Below are 18,619 nucleotides of genomic sequence, written 5' to 3' on the forward strand. Positions count from 1 at the left end.
TACACTGCAGTATGCCAAATTTTATTTGAGTAAGCCAAAATCCTTCTGGGAAAGCATCTTGTGGACAGATGAGACCAAGATATAGCTTTTTGGTAAAGCACATCATTCTGTTTACCGAAAACAGAATGAGGCCTACAAAGAAAAGAACATAGTACGTACAGTGGAATATGGTGGAGGTTCAAAGATATTTTGGGGTTGTTTTGTTGCCTCTGGCACGGAGGGCCTACACTGTGTTGGAAGACATCATGAAATCTGAAAGTTGCCAAAGGACATTGGGTTGCAATGTAGTGCCCAGTGTCAAAAAGCTGGGTTTGTGTCATAGGTCATGGGTCTTCCAGCAAGAGTGTGACCCCAAACATGCATGGAAACAACATGCTGGCGAATCCTGAAGTGGCCAGCAATGAGTCCGGATCTAAATCACATTGAACACCTGTGGAAAGATCTTAAAATTGCTGCTGGGAGAAGGCGCCATCACATATGAGCGACCTGGAGCAGTTTGCAAGACAACAGAGTGGTCCAAAATTCCAGTTGAGAGGTGTAAGAATCTTGTTGATGGTTATAGAAAGTGATTGTAGTTATTTATTCCAAAGGGTGTGCAACCAAATATTAAGTTGAGGGTGCCAACAATTTTGTCCTGCCCATTTTTTGGTTGTGTGAAATTATGTCCAATTTGATTTTTTTTTTCAGTTTTTTATGTGTTGTTCCAATACACACAAAGGATATGAACATGTGTATAATAAAATGTGTAATTGCCATAAATAACTGGAAGAAATACTTCATTTTCTGGAACAATTTCAAAACACACACATACATATAATATTCCACTTCCAACTTTGCAATAAAAGGAAAGAGTGAGGTATGGGTACTTTCACACCACGTTCAGTGGCTCCGTCGGGGCTTGTGTTCAAACTGGATTCGGGCGTATGCGCCGACAGAGGCCATAGACTAATGGTGCCGGCAGAGCGAACCTGTAGGGTGTATATGCCCGAAAATCATGTACGACAGTCTATGGCCACATTTTGTGGGGGTTCGGAGGTAAGCCCCAACGAAACCACTGAAAGGGTAACAGAACGCAGTGTGAAAGCATCCTGTGGGGGTGGGCGCTGGGGGGGGGGCTGCTATGTATCCTAGGTTTCCTATATTCCATCTTTCCTAAATTAGTTGGACAGGACTAAATTAAGACTTTTCTTCTACACCTAGTCCACGGGTTGTGTCTGGTATTGCAGGACACCTTTACAGTTTCTGGAAGAAAACTGTGTTCGCTGGCCCCTAAGATGGATATGGGGTGTGGGTTATGTTTTTTGGGTAATGATCATGTGACCAGCTGATATCATAACTTACTGATTATAAGAACATTAATATATTTGGATTATATTGGAATAAGATAACATTTTATGTAAAAGTCCTGGAAAACGATCACCCGCTGTATTTCTGCTCTGAGCCCCCTTGTGGCCATAAACCACCATGTACCACTGCCGCTCGGGCTGCCCATGACCACAGTCTATGCTAGGCCTTTTTGACTCATACTCGGATGGTATATATTGGTATACAGTTACTTGGCTCTGATGACTACATATCCTTGTGCCATACAGCTGCATATGTTGGTGTATATACATTAGGTGATTGTCCTGATGTATATATTGTGTATGGGTAAAGGGGCGCTGTTGAGCGGTTTGTACAGACAGTGTGTGACTCCCTGGTTGGGGGTTTGGCTACCACACAGGACAGGAGGGCAAGGGGGCGCTATTCCAGGCAGGAGCAGGCTGCTACTCCGCCATCAGCGCTGTTCTCAGGAGCACTTAGGCTGTAGTGTCAGATCCCACTAATATTTAATGATAAGTGCAAAGTCCTGAAATATTCATGGCGCACTGTACTTTCAGCCGGGTGAAGATTGCAGAAGCCCAGAAGTGGGTGTGTTATGTCTCCTGTAGGATGAAGCGTGAACACATAAATTACATTTGTCCTCGCTGGGGAGCATGAGATGATGATGATGATGGTCCAGTCAGATCGCTGGAGATAGTAGGTGCTGCCACCAGAACGGCGGAGATCTGAGTCTCATTGTCTATACTGTGCTGCCCTCTACAGCTGGGCTGTGGACCTGCAGAATCTCTCATCAAGCCTCACACTATGGACACTACTAGGAAAGTGTGTGCGTGTGTGGGGGGGGGGGGGGGCGTCTTCTCCCTAACCAAGTATCATAATCCCCCTCCTCTCCACTCAGTCGTGACAAAGGCAAATCACAGAATTAAGTGTATGTGTAACTAGCTTGGACCAGGAGTGAAGATGATGGAAGTGATGGTTGTGAAGAACAGGTGGGAGGTCATCAAGCTCCGGTAGAAGAGGCTTTTCTAGTTTTAGATAACATGGACGCTCTATATGTAGAAAAAATGTCATAATGTAGAGTGACGGTTCTGCATCATGTTCTCTGGTGGCTGTCAGTGAATGTAATAATGCAGCGCACACTCAGACTGGGGCAGCACGAGACTGCAGCTGCTGGGTGGGAAGCATTACACTGCACTGACAGCACACGTGTTGGGGAAAAAACACCGACATTGCAAAACTCGAAAGACGCACAACATAAACCAGCTTCTACAAACACCAAATGATGGAGTGTGGCCAGGAGTGACGGGAGTGTGGCCAGGAGTGACGGAGTGTGGCCAGGAGTGACTGAGTGTGGCCAGGAGTGACGGAGTGTGGCCAGGAGTGACGGAGTGTGGCCAGGAGTGACGGAGTGTGGCCAGGAGTGACGGGAGTGTGGCCAGGAGTGACTGAGTGTGGCCAGGAGTGACTGAGTGTGGCCAGGAGTGACTGAGTGTGGCCAGGAGTGACTGAGTGTGGCCAGGAGTGACTGAGTGTGGCCAGGAGTGACGGAGTGTGGCCAGGAGTGACGGAGTGTGGCCAGGAGTGACTGAGTGTGGCCAGGAGTGACTGAGTGTGGCCAGGAGTGACTGAGTGTGGCCAGGAGTGACGGAGTGTGGCCAGGACTAAGGTCAGCAGTGGAGCTAAAATGTGGATCTGCTGGTTACAGCGTCATCTAGAAAACAGTAAAGTGCCATGTAGTGACAATGATACTTCCAGGGCTCTAGAAAGTCTTCTGGAATATGAGGGTAGTGATCCCGGATACGTAGATCTAGTGGGAATATAGATAGTGATCCCGGATATGTAGATCTAGTGGGAATATGGGGGTAGTGATCCCAGCTATGTAGATCTGGAGGGAATATAGATAGTGATCCCAGATATGTAGATCTAGTGGGAATATGGGGGTAGTGATCCCTGATATGTAGATCTAGTGGGAATATGGGGGTAGTGATCCCTGATATGTAGATCTAGTGGGAATATGGGGGTAGTGATCCCTGATATGTAGATCTGGAGGGAACATGGGGCAGAGATCTTTTTCCCTGGTTGTGTCTGGCAGTGTGTGCTATAGATATGAGAAGTTATAGTCACACACAATATGCATGATGTGCACTAGACTCCTGCAGATCATTTTCCCTTTTCTTAATTATTTGTAAAACCAAAATTAAAACTGGATCCAAAACAAAGAAAAGATGTGACGCTCTTCCGTCATACTTCTCTGCCGCTTCCAGTACGGATTTTGCTGTACAAATCCTGAGCACGACGCTGGCGTGTGTGTGAGAGTGGTCCTACACTGTACCCTGCTGAATGTGCCGGATTTTCCATACTGTATTCTGCCTGGAGCCGACACCTCACATGTGTCCAAATGAAGCAAGAAATGATGCTCCTGCTATAAGATGAGCGTTTCTTGCTTCACTTTGTACAAGCAATCGTTACATACCAAGACGCCCAGACTCACATCACATCTGTGCACTGAAAGTGATTGCAGATCAGAAATCTACAACTCCCACAACGTCTGTCAGGAGATGCTGAGAGCTGTAGTAATCTTGTAGATTCTGAGTGAACTGCTGGCACCGATCACAGCGGAGGTGACCTATTAATGCCATTACATCACTTGTTTTATATCACCTCTTTAATAATCAACTTGGATATAATCTAAAGACTTATTGGCTCCTAAATTTCGGCAAGTAATGGTCTGCAGTACTTGGTGACTAGGCAGAGTCTTTTTTGAGGCTGAGCAACATGGCGATGTGATATGGACAGCTCCGTTAGTAAGTCCTGTCACAAATCATGTCCCCAGTGCAGGAGATACAATCTACGTCCTCTGTGCATTTACTGTGGTGTGAACAAGTGACTGGATATTTCCCTGTGTATTTCTTATGTCGCACTACAAAAAAAAATCTATATAAACATTCAGTCCAAAAAAAGAAAATTAAGTACAAATAGCAAGGGAGCAATCTCTACATGTACAGGAAAGAAAGTTTAATCATCATCACAGATTGTGATTCTTTACTGTACGAGCAGTGAGACTATGAATTATCTACTGTACAAGCAGTGAAACCATGGACTCTTAACTGTACCATAATTTATACAATGGATTCATTACTTACGGACAGTTAGACTATGCTTTCTTTACTGTACAAGCAATTAACCTATGGATTCTTTACTGTGCAAGGTTTGAGAATATGGATATTATTGTAGCAGTGACACTGGATTTTTACTGTACAAGCCATGAGACTAGGACATTTTTACTGTACAAGCAGTTAAGCTGCAGGCTCTTTACTGAATGAGCAGTAAGACTATGGATAATTCACTGCATTTAGACTAAGGATTTTTACTTTGCAAGCAATTTACAATGGGGAAAGTAAGTATTTGATACACTGCTGATTTTGCAAGTTTTCCCACCTACAAAGAATGGAGAGGTCTGTAATTTTTATCGTAGGTACACTTCACCTGTGAGACAGAATGTAAAAGAAATCCAGGAAATCACATTGTATGATTTTTACATAATTAATTTGCATTTTAATGCATGAAATAAGTATTTTATACAATAGAAAAACAGAACTTAATATGTGGTACGGAAATCTTTCTTTTGCAATTACAGAGGTCAGATGTTTCCTGTAGTTCTTCACCAGGTTTGCACACACTGCAGCAGGGATTTTGACTCCTCCATACAGATCTTCTCCCGATCTTTCAGGTTTCGGGGCTGTCGCTGGCCATGATTGAGTTTCAGCTCCCTACAAAGATTTTCTATTGGGTTCAGGTGTGGAAACTGGCTAGGCCACTCCAGGACAGTGAAATACTTCTTATGGAGCCACTCCTTAGTTGCCCTGGCTGTGTGTTTCGGGTCATTGTCATGCTGGAAGACCCAGCCACCACCCATGTTCAATGTTCTTACTGACGGAAGAAGGTTGTTGGCCAAAATCTCATGATACATAACCCCTTCCATCCTCACTTCAATACGGTGCAGTCGTCCTGTTCCCTTTGCAGAAAAGCACCCCCAAAGTATTTTCTCCACCATGCTTCACAGCTGGGACGGTGTTCTTGGGGTTGTACTCAAGCTTGTTGAGTTGATACCAAAAAGTTCTATTTTGGTCTCATCTGACCACATGACCTTCTCCCATGCCTCCTCTGGACCATCCAGATGGTTATTGGCGAACTTCAAACGGGCCTGGATATGTGCTGGCGTGAGAAGGGAGACCTTGCATGCCCTGCAAAATTTTAATCCATGACGACGTAGTGTGTTACTAAAGGTAATGTTTGAGACTGTGTCTCAGCTCTCTTCAGGTCATTGACCAGGTTCTCTCGTGTAGTTCTGGGATGATTCCTGACCTTTCTCAGAATCCTCCTTACTTCACGAGGCGAGATCTTGCAAGGAGCCCCAGACAGAGAAAGATTGACAGTCATCTTGTGTTTCTTCCATTTTCTAATAATTGTGCCAACAGTTGTTGCCTTCTCACCAAACTGCTTGCCTATAGTCCTGTTGCCCATCCCAGCCTTGTGCATGTCTACAATTTTGTCCCAGATGTCCTTAGACAGCTTTTTGGTCTTGGCCATGGTGGAGAGGTTGGAGTGTGATTGATTGTGTGTGTGTGTGGACAGGTGTCTTTTATACAGGTAATGGGTTCATACAAGTGCAATTAATACAGGTAATGAGTGGAGAGTAGGAGGGCTTCTTAAAGAAAACCTAACAGGTCTGTAAGAGCCAGAATTCTTGCTGGTTGGTAGGTGATCAAATCCTTATTTCATGCAATAAAATGCAATTTAATTATGTAAAAATCATACAATGTGATTTTCTGGATTTTTTTTTTAGATTCTGTCTCTCACAGGTGAACCTACAGGTACCTACGATAAAAGTTACAGATCTCTCCATTCTTCGTAGGTGGGAAAACTTGCTAAATCTGCAGTTTATCAAATGCTTATTTTCCCCACTGTAACTATAAATTCCTTACTGTACGAGCAGTGAGACTATGGATTCTTTGCTGTATGAGCACTGACAATATTAATTAACTGTAACAGAATTCATACTATGGATTCTTTACTTAAGAACAGTTAGACTTTGGAGCAGTAACACTATGGATTCTGTACTGTACGAGCAGTGAAACTATGGATTCTTTACTGTATGAGCAGTAAGACTATGTGTTATTTACTGTACAAGTGTTTAGACTAAGGAATTTTACTGTGCAAGCAATGAGACTATAGATTCTTTACTGTACAAGTAGTGAGACTATGGATTCTTTGGTGAACGAGCAAAGAAACTTTTTATATTAAATATGAGTAAGGAAACTGTACCAGAAGAGACTATGGACTCTTTTACTATATGAGCAGAGAGACTATGGAACTCTACCATATGATGTTGTGATGGTCGAGTCTGGATGCCTTTCTTGACAAACATAATATTACAGGTTATGGGTACTAGACTCTGCAATGGGAAGATGACCTATGGAACTAGTCTTATTGGGATATTGTGAGTCGGAAAGTAAATTTTCCCCTAATATGGGCTAAGTGGTATCTGCATCTCTGGGTTTTTGCTTCCTCTGGATCGACAAGTTAGATTATAGGCTGAACTCGGGGGACTTGTGTCTTCTTTCAAACCTAAAACTATGAAACTATATAACTTGTAAAGAAGATTTTATCCTTTTGGCTGTTGGATTCACAGAGGGACATTGTGTCGCTTCCCCTTAAAGCGTAATACCCTCACTGTACTAAATATCACACAGCACCCCTCCTGCTTCAAGCTGCCATCCTGCCCCCTCCTCTCAGTGTCTCCATCACTACAAATGGAGGGGTCTGCCCGTAATTGATTAGATAAAATAAAGCCCCTACATACAAAGCCAAGAATAGGAGCCATCAATACCAAGGGATGGCGCTAGAGACGTATTCCATGCAGATACAGAGTTCAGCTCTGCAAGGAAGAGTCTGCAATGCCCTAACGCTCCACCCTCTATAATCAGGGACGTGCCCTCCTGACAGCAGGATGAGGGCAAATAGGAGGAAGGTGATACTTGCCACCAATGATTCTCCGGGCTCCCGTCCATAGCGTTTCTATACCACACATGGAGTGCTGGATTCTTCATTTTGCTATTTGGGAGTGGGATCCTATCTGTGCACCCTCATAGGAGTGCCACGTAACATCTTTGATCACGTATGACGTATAGTCGCGTTACATGGTCATCAACTATCACATCTGGAGCTTGTACAGCAGAGGTGCTCTGGTGTTGTCATGATTATATTATATTTTTCCCCTGCCACAGTTACAGAAGTATTTGCATATTTTTTTGCTTTATATCCACTGTTTGTTTCCTCCTAAATCACCATTTTAGGTCTGTGACTGGTCCAGCGCACTAATCTGAAAATCTGAATTCTGTCATCGGTGACTGGGCTGCAGTTTTGGAGTGGGGCAGCAGGTGGCGCTATGACATCACATTTCTCCTGCTGTCATTTGGCTTCTGCTGTTAATTATCATGGAATATGGAATAAGGAGCGGGGTCCTTCCCTCCAAGGCTCCAGCAGCTGCCGGGCTCCTGCCACAGGGGCTCTACCTGTATAAGCACTGGCACAGGGCACCACTTAAATATATTATGTTAATGGCTTTCATACCTGAGCTTCTGTCAGGATCTGCAGCCTCCTCAGAAATTCCTAATGTATTCCCTGAAGGGACCTGCAGAGTGCACTTCACATCCATCACTGTCACCTGTAACCCCTTCCTAGCCACAGCCAAATCTAATGCTTCTTCAGGAGTTCTAGAAAAAGAGGAAAACAAAGAAGAATTTGCAGAACTGCTTATTACATGCAAACGTTCATATAGAATGATCACATCCGCCTTTACCCCCCCAATATATATTGCACGCAGACCCTCAAATATCAGGATCACCCCCCATATATAATTACACGAAGGCCCTCAAACATCAGGATAACCCCCCATATATAATTACACGAAGGCCCTCAGACATCAGGATAACCCCCCATATATAATTACACGAAGGCCCTCAGACATCAGGATAACCCCCCATATATAATTACACGAAGACCCTCAAACATCAGGATAACCCCCATATATAATTACACGAAGACCCTCAAACATCAGGTTCACCCCCCCATATATAATTATACACAGACCCTCAAACATCAGGATCACCCCCCCATATATAATTATACACAGACCCTCAAACATTAGGATCACACCCCATATATAATTATACACAGACCCTCAAACATCAGGATCACACCCCCATATATAATTATACACAGACCCTCAAACATCAGGATCACCCTCCATATATAATTATACACAGACCCTCAAACATCAGGATCACCCTCCATATATAATTATACACAGACCCTCAAACATCAGGATCACCCTCCATATATAATTATACACAGACCCTCAAACATCAGGATCACCCCCATATATAATTATACACAGACCCTCAAACATCAGGATCACCCCCCATATATAATTATACACAGACCCTCAAACATCAGGATCACCCCCATATATAATTATACACAGACCCTCAAACATCAGGATCACCCCCCATATATAATTATACACAGACCCTCAAACATCAGGATCACACCCCATATAAAATTATACACAGACCCTCAAACATCAGGATCACCCCCATATATAATTATACACAGACCCTCAAACATCATGATCACCCCCCCATATATAATTATACACAGACCCTCAAACATCATGATCACCCCCCCCCCATATATAATTATACACAGACCCTCAAACATCAGGATCACACCCCATATATAATTATACACAGACCCTCAAACATCAGGATCACCCCCATATATAATTATACACAGACCCTCAAACATCAGGATCACCCCCCATATATAATTATACACAGACCCTCAAACATCAGGATCACCCCCATATATAATTATACACAGACCCTCAAACATCAGGATCACCCCCATATATAATTATACACAGACCCTCAAACATCAGGATCACACCCCATATATAATTATACACAGACCCTCAAACATCAGGATCACCCTCCATATATAATTATACACAGACCCTCAAACATCAGGATCACCCCCATATATAATTATACACAGACCCTCAAACATCAGGATCACCCTCCATATATAATTATACACAGACCCTCAAACATCAGGATCACCCCCATATATAATTATACACAGACCCTCAAACATCAGGATCACCCCCCATATATAATTATACACAGACCCTCAAACATCAGGATCACCCCCCCATATATAATTATACACAGACCCTCAAACATCAGGATCACCCCCATATATAATTATACACAGACTCTCAAACATCAGGATCACCCCCCATATATAATTATACACAGACCCTCAAACATCAGGATCACCCCCCCATATATAATTATACACAGACCCTCAAACATCAGGATCACCCCCCATATATAATTATACACAGACCCTCAAACATCAGGATCACCCCCCCATATATAATTATACACAGACCCTCAAACATCAGGATCACCCCCCATATATAATTATACACAGACCCTCAAACATCAGGATCACCCCCATATATAATTATACACAGACCCTCAAACATCAGGATCACCCCCATATATAATTATACACAGACCCTCAAACATCAGGATCACCCTCCATATATAATTATACACAGACCCTCAAACATCAGGATCACCCCCATATATAATTATACACAGACCCTCAAACATCAGGATCACCCTCCATATATAATTATACACAGACCCTCAAACATCAGGATCACCCCCATATATAATTATACACAGACCCTCAAACATCAGGATCACCCCCCATATATAATTATACACAGACCCTCAAACATCAGGATCACCCCCCCATATATAATTATACACAGACCCTCAAACATCAGGATCACCCCCATATATAATTATACACAGACCCTCAAACATCAGGATCACCCCCCATATATAATTATACACAGACCCTCAAACATCAGGATCACCCCCCCATATATAATTATACACAGACCCTCAAACATCATGATCACCCTCCATATATAATTATACACAGACCCTCAAACATCAGGATCACCCCCATATATAATTATACACAGACCCTCAAACATCAGGATCACCCCCCATATATAATTATACACAGACCCTCAAACATCAGGATCACCCCCCCATATATAATTATACACAGACCCTCAAACATCAGGATCACCCTCCATATATAATTATACACAGACCCTCAAACATCAGGATCACCCTCCATATATAATTATACACAGACCCTCAAACATCAGGATCACCCCCATATATAATTATACACAGACCCTCAAACATCAGGATCACCCCCATATATAATTATACACAGACCCTCAAACATCAGGATCACCCTCCATATATAATTATACACAGACCCTCAAACATCAGGATCACCCCCCATATATAATTATACACAGACCCTCAAACATCAGGATCACCCCCATATATAATTATACACAGACCCTCAAACATCAGGATCACCCCCATATATAATTATACACAGACCCTCAAACATCAGGATCACCCCCCCCCCATATATAATTATACACAGACCCTCAAACATCAGGATTACACCGCCCCTCACTCTGTATACATATGTATTACACACAGACCCTTATATATAATGATCACCCCCCCCCCTCTATTTATAATTGCTTGCAGACCCTCATATATATATATATAATTATTAACCCCCCCCCCCAATATTGTAGAATTAACCACTCACACCCCGGCAGGGCTGGGACATGACCCCTGTAGCACAGTGTCAGGATCTCTGCGGTCAGTTTTGGCGTGCCTAATCCAGGCCAGAGCGGGGGATGGGTAGTGCCCCCCACCTCTGATACCCCTGTGGGGGCTGCTCTATGAATATGTCTCCATTAAGTCATGTGATTCCTTCAATTAACACATATTTTTGCACTTGGATCTGCTTTTCCCTAAATGCTCCTGAGCCCAGCAGAGGAGAGGGGCTGCAGGCAGGTACATGCTGTGACATCAGCCTGCGTTCTCCCGCACAGGCTGCAGCCCCTCCTCCAGCAGCCCCTCCTCCAGCAGCCCCTCCTCCAGCAGCCCCTCCTCCAGCAGCCCCTCCTCCAGCAGCCCCTCCTCCAGCAGCCCCTCCTCCAGCACTAATCCTTCCAGCGCTGCTCCGATCAGTAAGCTGCACGTCCGTCGCTCGCTGGGATCTGGAGCCCGGGTCGGAGCAGCAGGCAGGCGCTTCCACTAACCTCCCGGGAAGATTGTGAGGCTGCAGTCCGCTGGTGTGCACTGTGCCCTGCAGCTGCCGGATCCAGGCTTTCCCCGGACTGACGATGTGTAGAAAGCGGCTGTGTGAGGCGGACTCCGGGGAGGCTCCGATGTCCCCCGCCTGCTCCCTGCCCCGTGCCGCGGCCGGCCGGCTCCCCACAGTATGAAGGTCTGCGGCAGGACGGAAGCCTCGCAGAGATGTCGGTGCCTTTACTCAAAATTGGGGTTGTCCTGAGCACCATGGCTATGATCACCAACTGGATGTCACAGACGCTGCCATCACTGGTGGGCTTAAACACCACCAAGCTGACGGCGGCCAACGCGGGCACCCTGGACAGGAGTACGGGGGTAAGGAGCACGGACATAAGGCGCCCGACCAGCCTGCAGCCCCGGGAGCTGGTGGGGGAGACAAGACGTTAGCTATGGGGGTCTTTATGACTGTGCCCCTCTGTGGAGGGTGCCGAGTCCTGGGGGCGCTCTTCTCACCATCAGAAGCCTCATTGAAGGCTGATTGTAGAGCTGTCACCATAGGATCAGCACTGGAGGGGCTAAGGACAAGAGACTGGAGGGGACACATAGGTGGGGCTGGGGGACAAGAGACTGGAGGGGACACATAGGTGAGGCTGGGAGACAAGAGACTGGAGGGGACACATAGGTGGGGTCGGGGGACAAGAGACTGGAGGGGACACATAGGTGGGGTCGGGGGACAAGAGACTGGAGGGGACACATAGGTGAGGCTGGGAGACAAGAGACTGGAGGGGACACATAGGTGGGGTCGGGGGACAAGAGACTGGAGGGGACACATAGGTGAGGCTGGGGGACAAGAGACTGGAGGGGACACATAGGTGAGGCTGGGGGACAAGAGACTGGAGGGGACACATAGGTGAGGCTGGGGGACAAGAGACTGGAGGGGACACATAGGTGGGGCTGGGGGACAAGAGACTGGAGGGGACACATAGGTGGGGCTGGGGGACAAGAGACTGGAGGGGACACATAGGTGAGGCTGGGGGACAAGAGACTGGAGGGGACACATAGGTGAGGCTGGGGGACAAGAGACTGGAGGGGACACATAGGTGAGGCTGGGGGACAAGAGACTGGAGGGGACACATAGGTGAGGCTGGGGGACAAGAGACTGGAGGGGACACATAGGTGGGGCTGGGGGACAAGAGACTGGAGGGGACACATAGGTGGGGCTGGGGGACAAGAGACTGGAGGGGACACATAGGTGGGGCTGGGGGACAAGAGACTGGAGGGGACACATAGGTGGGGCTGGGGGACAAGAGACTGGAGGGGACACATAGGTGGGGCTGGGGGACAAGAGACTGGAGGGGACACATAGGTGGGGTTGGGGGGACAAGAGACTGGAGGGGACCCATAGGTGGGGTTGGGGGGGCAAGAGACTGGAGGGGACCCATAGGTGGGGTTGGGGGGGCAAGAGACTGGAGGGGACCCATAGGTGGGGTTGGGGGGGCAAGAGACTGGAGGGGACCCATAGGTGGGGTTGGGGGGGCAAGAGACTGGAGGGGACCCATAGGTGGGGTTGGGGGGGCAAGAGACTGGAGGGGACCCATAGGTGGGGTTGGGGGGGCAAGAGACTGGAGGGGACCCATAGGTGGGGTTGGGGGGGCAAGAGACTGGAGGGGACCCATAGGTGGGGTCGGGGGGGCAAGAGACTGGAGGGCACCCATAGGTGGGGTCGGGGGGACAAGAGACTGGAGGGGACACCCTGGTGGGGGCGGGGCACACAGGAAGAGCTGGGGAACAAGATATGGGGGGCGGGGGGACAAGAAAAAGGAGACACAGAAGGGCCCGGGGGACAAGGGACAGGGGGAACACAGGAAGAGCCGGGGGCCAAGATATGGGGGGATGACGAGACGCCGGGGGACACAGGAGGGGCCGGGGGACAAGAGACTGCTGGATACAGGAGGGGCCGAGGGACACAGGAGGGGCCGGGGGACAAGAGACTGGGGGATACAGGAGGGGCCGGGGGACAAGAGAATGGGGGACACAGGAGGGGCCGGGGGACACAGGAGGGGCCGGGAGACAAGAGAATGGGGGACACAGGAGGGGCCGGGAGACAAGAGACTGGGGGACACAGGAGGGGCCGGGGGACAAGAGACGGTGGGGAGACTCAGGATGGGCCGGGGTCCCTGCCCTTGCCATAGATAAGGAGAGATACAGGTCATCAGCTGCTACAATGTGGCAGATTCTGCAGGTTCCCGATATAACAATGTCACAGAGCTCTGCTCTCCTGCACATGACATCTTCCAGTGCAGACTGAGCATTCACTGTCAGGATCCTTCCAGGATGGCACAGATGGAGCAGACCCTGTGGCCATCACACAGTTAATGATTAGAGTGCTGCCTGCTGTGCCCACTCTGGGCCTTACATTACTTTATATGCATTCTGGCAGATGGTGTTACATTGTTACAATATTATTATTGTTACGATCTTTATATAACAGGATATTGTCTGTTGTTCTATCTGTTTCCATTATTGGAGGTGCAGGATCTGCTCTCACCATAGTGTATGTACAGAGACAGCTCTAATATTTCTGCCCTAATTTGCACTAGTAAGTGGTCATCTGAGAAATCTAGCCAGTATACAGAATATATGGTGGAACTAGAAACCTGTTCTGGATATTAGGGGACGATTTGGGTTTCCTTCCCGCGAGGTCTCTACACCCTGAGCCCCAGGAGGCTCCTGCGTTTCCGATGCTCTTAACATTTTGTTGGTCGGAGCCTTTTCCTGTTTTCTAAATGGTGATGACAGGAGGAGACTTGTAGCCATATTCCACTGAGCAGAACAATCAAGTCTTCACTTTATCGTTATATTAAAGGTCATCACTGTCCTGACTGCTGGAGCAGAGAGCTGACAATCGGGTGTACCTACTAGTCACAGTATACACTGTACAATGGTATATAGAATATATACTGTAGTCCACTCTTGCAGACTCATTGACCTGAACTGTCCTCACAACTTCTCCTCTTCTAGGAGTGATATTTTTAAAGTTATTTTTTGCGATCTCCTCCATTCCTAGGTGTTGCCAACCAACCCAGAAGAAAGCTGGCAGGTATACAGCTCTGCCCAGGACAGCGAGGGGCGATGTATATGCACAGTGGTGGCTCCACAACAGACCATGTGTTCACGAGATGCCAGGACAAAGCAGCTCAGGCAGCTATTAGAAAAGGTAAGAGGCTGTCCATCGCCCCCCTGGTCCTGAGTGCACCCCCTCCAGGACTCCCAGGCTGATCTTTACCCCTGAGGCAGTAAATGTTCCCATCCTGCGGTATTTCACCAGTTGTATAAGAGCTCAGATTTCTAACGACCCTCTAAGTATTAAACTGTGGGAGACCTGTGTACTACAACTCTCACTGTCCTCTATAAGAGAGACGGACCATGACAAGACAACTCCTGCTAACATGGCGGCCAAGTCATGTGATGTCAGCACTGACCCCGCACGTTTGAGGTGTAATGATGTTGGCAGGCCTGTCCTTGTCTATTATACAGGGATCTGATAGGGATTATTATGGGATGGGGGGTTGGGAGAACTGTTTTCCCTGCATTGCTTTGATGAATGTTGTACAGCGCCACAGCTAGTGATGGCGCTATATACTACTGACATTGTGAACTGATGTGTTTAGGTGCAGAATATGTCGCAGTCCATAGAAGTGCTGGACAGGAGAACTCAGCGCGACCTGCAGTACGTAGAACGGATGGAGAATCAGATGAAAGGTCTGGAGTCCAAATTTAAACAAGTGGAAGAGTCTCACAGACAGCACCAGGCCAGACAGTTCAAGGTGGGTTCTCTCCCGCAGCCGCTGTGCACTACAAGTCCCAGCACAACCATGAGGCTTGTAGTCCTACAGCAGCTACAGCATTACACAAAGCCTATGGAAAGGAGGCTCCTGACAGATATTTTATAGAAACCCTATCCAATAGCCGGACCATTCCTCATTTCCTGCTGTCTTCTAGTCCGAATATAAGTGGATATTTCCATCCATTAGAAGGGAAGCATCTGAGCTCTCACCTTCCCCTGCACCCCTCCTCATCAGACGCTTCCTTTCTCTGGTTATACGGAGGCAGATTAGCTTATAATATGCCGGAAATGTCCGGATGTGCCATTATCATCCGGGGAATGGGTGATCGGGATAAAATACTGGTCAGGGGTCTCCTCTGTTGTAATGATGAATGTTGTGTAGAGCAGGATATTAGACCCCTCTGAGACTTCCCCCTCCTATTGGGGCAGAGATCCCCGATCCTGTGATAGTCACCTGTATAGACTGTCCCGAGCCTGTGGTCCTTTATCTCGAGGCCGGGACGACAGACATTATCTCAGTTATAAGGACAGGTGGCAGTGAGCAGCGGACAGACTGACCTACATCTGCACCACCACTCATATCTCCATCACCCCATCATGAATGAATGGATTTCCAACCAACTGTCCCAAAAAAACAAATGTCTATAGAGGACACATCATAAACGATGGCATCAGCACACGAAATAAGAGCGATCGCAGCCTGAAACATCTAAAGCCAAAATCCTCCTGTAGGAACCCAAACCCCATCCGTGATACTGGGGAGACCGCACAAACATGTAGAGATCAGAGCCCATCTTACAGTATGACGGCCATGGTCACTTAGCCACCAGTTTATAAGAACGGGCCGACACATCTGTAAGCTCCAAGTCCAAGCTGGCAGCAAACACAAGATCCAAACCCATCCATGTCAGAGGCAGCAAACAAAACCAGTGGTGGAAAGTCTATGTTCAGCTGTGAACATGTCTGCAGGGTAGACATGGACTTAAAGTTCAGGCACTTAGTAAATTCTGCAGCTTCAGAGCTGAAATCACTCAGCATTCCTTGCTAGTTCTGTGTCTGCACAGAGGGCGCATTGGTCAAATGCATTCCAGGAAGTGTCATCTTCACAACAGGCTACGTGCAGTCACCTGATGAAGGAACATCCAGCTACCCCCGAATAACAGGAGCCCAACTCCGCTGCTCAGCAGTCTGGCCATAAGCTTGATGACTGTTTCCATATGACAGTAGTTTGCAACTCTGGAGCATAATGCTTATGTTGCACTGATCCTAAGTACATTGCGACCCCACCATTAGAATAGTGAGTGCAGCTCTGCAGTATAATACAGGATCAGTACAGGATAAGTAATATAATGTATGTACAGTGACTACATCAGCAGAACAGTGAGTGCAGCTCTGTGGTATAATACAGGATGTAACTCCAGATCAGAGGATCAGTACAGGATAAGTAATGTAATATATATATATATATATATATATATATATATATATATATATATATATATATATATATATATAGAGAGAGAGTGAATGCAGCTCTGGGGCATAATACAGGATGTAACACAGGATCAGTAATGTATGTACACAGTGACTGCAGCAGCAGAATAGTGAGCGCAGCTCTGGAGTATAATACAGGATGTAACTCAGGATCAGTACAGGATAAGTAATGTAATGTATGTACACAGTGACTGCACCAGCAGAATAGGGAGTGCAGCTCTGGAGTATAATACAGGATGTAACTCAGGATCAGTACAGGATCAGTAATGTAATGTATAGACACAGTGACTGCACCAGCAGAATAGTGAGTGCAGCTCTGGAGTATAATACAGGATGTAACTCAGGATCAGTACAGGATGAGTAATGTAATGTATAGACACAGTGACTGCACCAGCAGAATAGTGAGTGCAGCTCTGGAGTATAATACAGGATGTAACTCAGGATCAGTACAGGATGAGTAATGTAATGTATAGACATAGTGACTGCACCTGCATAATAGTGAGTGCTGGTCACAGGTGGTCCAATTACATTTAGCATAGAAATTGAGGAATACAGAATAACCTTGTAGTATCTTTTGAATGCTTATTTAGTGACCAGGTAAAATTCATGAGGTCAAGTAGTAGCCAGCGTCAGGAGGCTAGATGGACAGCTTCCCCTCCGTTACCAATTAGATAGAGAGAGCAGTACACTATATATTGACCCTTCAGCATTGACTCCATTCACATGATGAATATTTTCGGATAGTGAGGTGCCTCAGCCGCAGATAATGAGATTGGAGAGACCAATTCTTCAGCAGAAATGAGGTGTGACGAGGCGTGACACTTGTTAATTAGCGGGAATTGATGTAACATGGCTGGCGTGACTAAGTAAACCCGCTCTCTTATGGCCATTTCTCTCGCTGGTGGGTGAGATGGGATATAAAGGATTATTAATATGATATCCCTGCAGTCAGTGCCAGCTAGATGGGGCCACCCCTGCTTTATATTGAGGTGTTTTATAACGAGATTCACAATTCTGCTGCAACTTCATTAGACAAGAATAGAATATATGTGTATAATACATTGTATGACGCCGACCTGTCACCTACCAACATGATTGCAGGTTGTGATCGGTCCCAGGTGGCAGCTTATAAGTGGCACAGCACAATGACAATTAAGCCATAAAATAAGGAGCTGTCTGGTTTGGCGGCCCGTGTGCCAGCGGCTGTGGCGCTCGCACAGTAAGCTGCAGGTTATAAACCCATCACAGCTAGTTTTCCTGTTAGTGGTTGGCTCGTGCCCACCTGGCAGCGTTCCTACAATGCATTCTCTATAATGGACTGATCGGGCATTGCCTATTCTATACTTAGTCTCACCACTAGGAAAAGTTGGCAATTTAATAAAGTGCCTTAAACATTAAGGAGGTCTCTACGTAAATATATTTTAAGAACCATAATTGATTTCCATACGTTGTCTCAGATGTTTCTTTGTAGAGTCCCCCTTCCTATAAGTAACGGGCGTCTGGTCTCGGCTGGTGGAACGGCGGGGTTCAATGCCAATTATAAGAGCTGCAGTTGGCAGTGGCAGCTCAGAACAGGCAGGAACGTTTAACCACAAACTAGGGTCAAGTCAGGAGGATTCGGGGACGTCACTGGCTCCGCTGCGCTCACTTCCTGCTCTTTTAATTGCTCCCACTGGGA

At 46.6% G+C, this 18,619-nt stretch overlaps 1 protein-coding gene across 2 annotated transcripts in view; it reads left to right on the forward strand.

Moving 5' to 3' along the window:
* Window positions 1-18,619, forward strand: part of OLFM1 (olfactomedin 1) — a 57,213-nt gene that overhangs the window by 20,887 nt on the left and 17,707 nt on the right. The window contains exons 1-3 of one of the 2 annotated variants that reach the window (XM_073640750.1): window positions 11,490-11,975; window positions 14,668-14,817; window positions 15,272-15,427. In XM_073640750.1, the coding sequence (XP_073496851.1) occupies window positions 11,826-11,975; window positions 14,668-14,817; window positions 15,272-15,427 (456 nt within the window). In that variant the 5' untranslated portion in view covers window positions 11,490-11,825. Of the gene's footprint in view, window positions 1-11,489; window positions 11,976-14,667; window positions 14,818-15,271; window positions 15,428-18,619 lie in introns of those variants that run through there. The other variant, XM_073640751.1, reaches the window with a different exon arrangement.

Source organism: Phyllobates terribilis, unplaced genomic scaffold (assembly GCF_046119375.1).
Source record: "Phyllobates terribilis strain yellow unplaced genomic scaffold, ASM4611937v1 Scaffold_7__3_contigs__length_470593459, whole genome shotgun sequence".
Lineage (NCBI taxonomy): Eukaryota > Metazoa > Chordata > Amphibia > Anura > Dendrobatidae > Phyllobates > Phyllobates terribilis.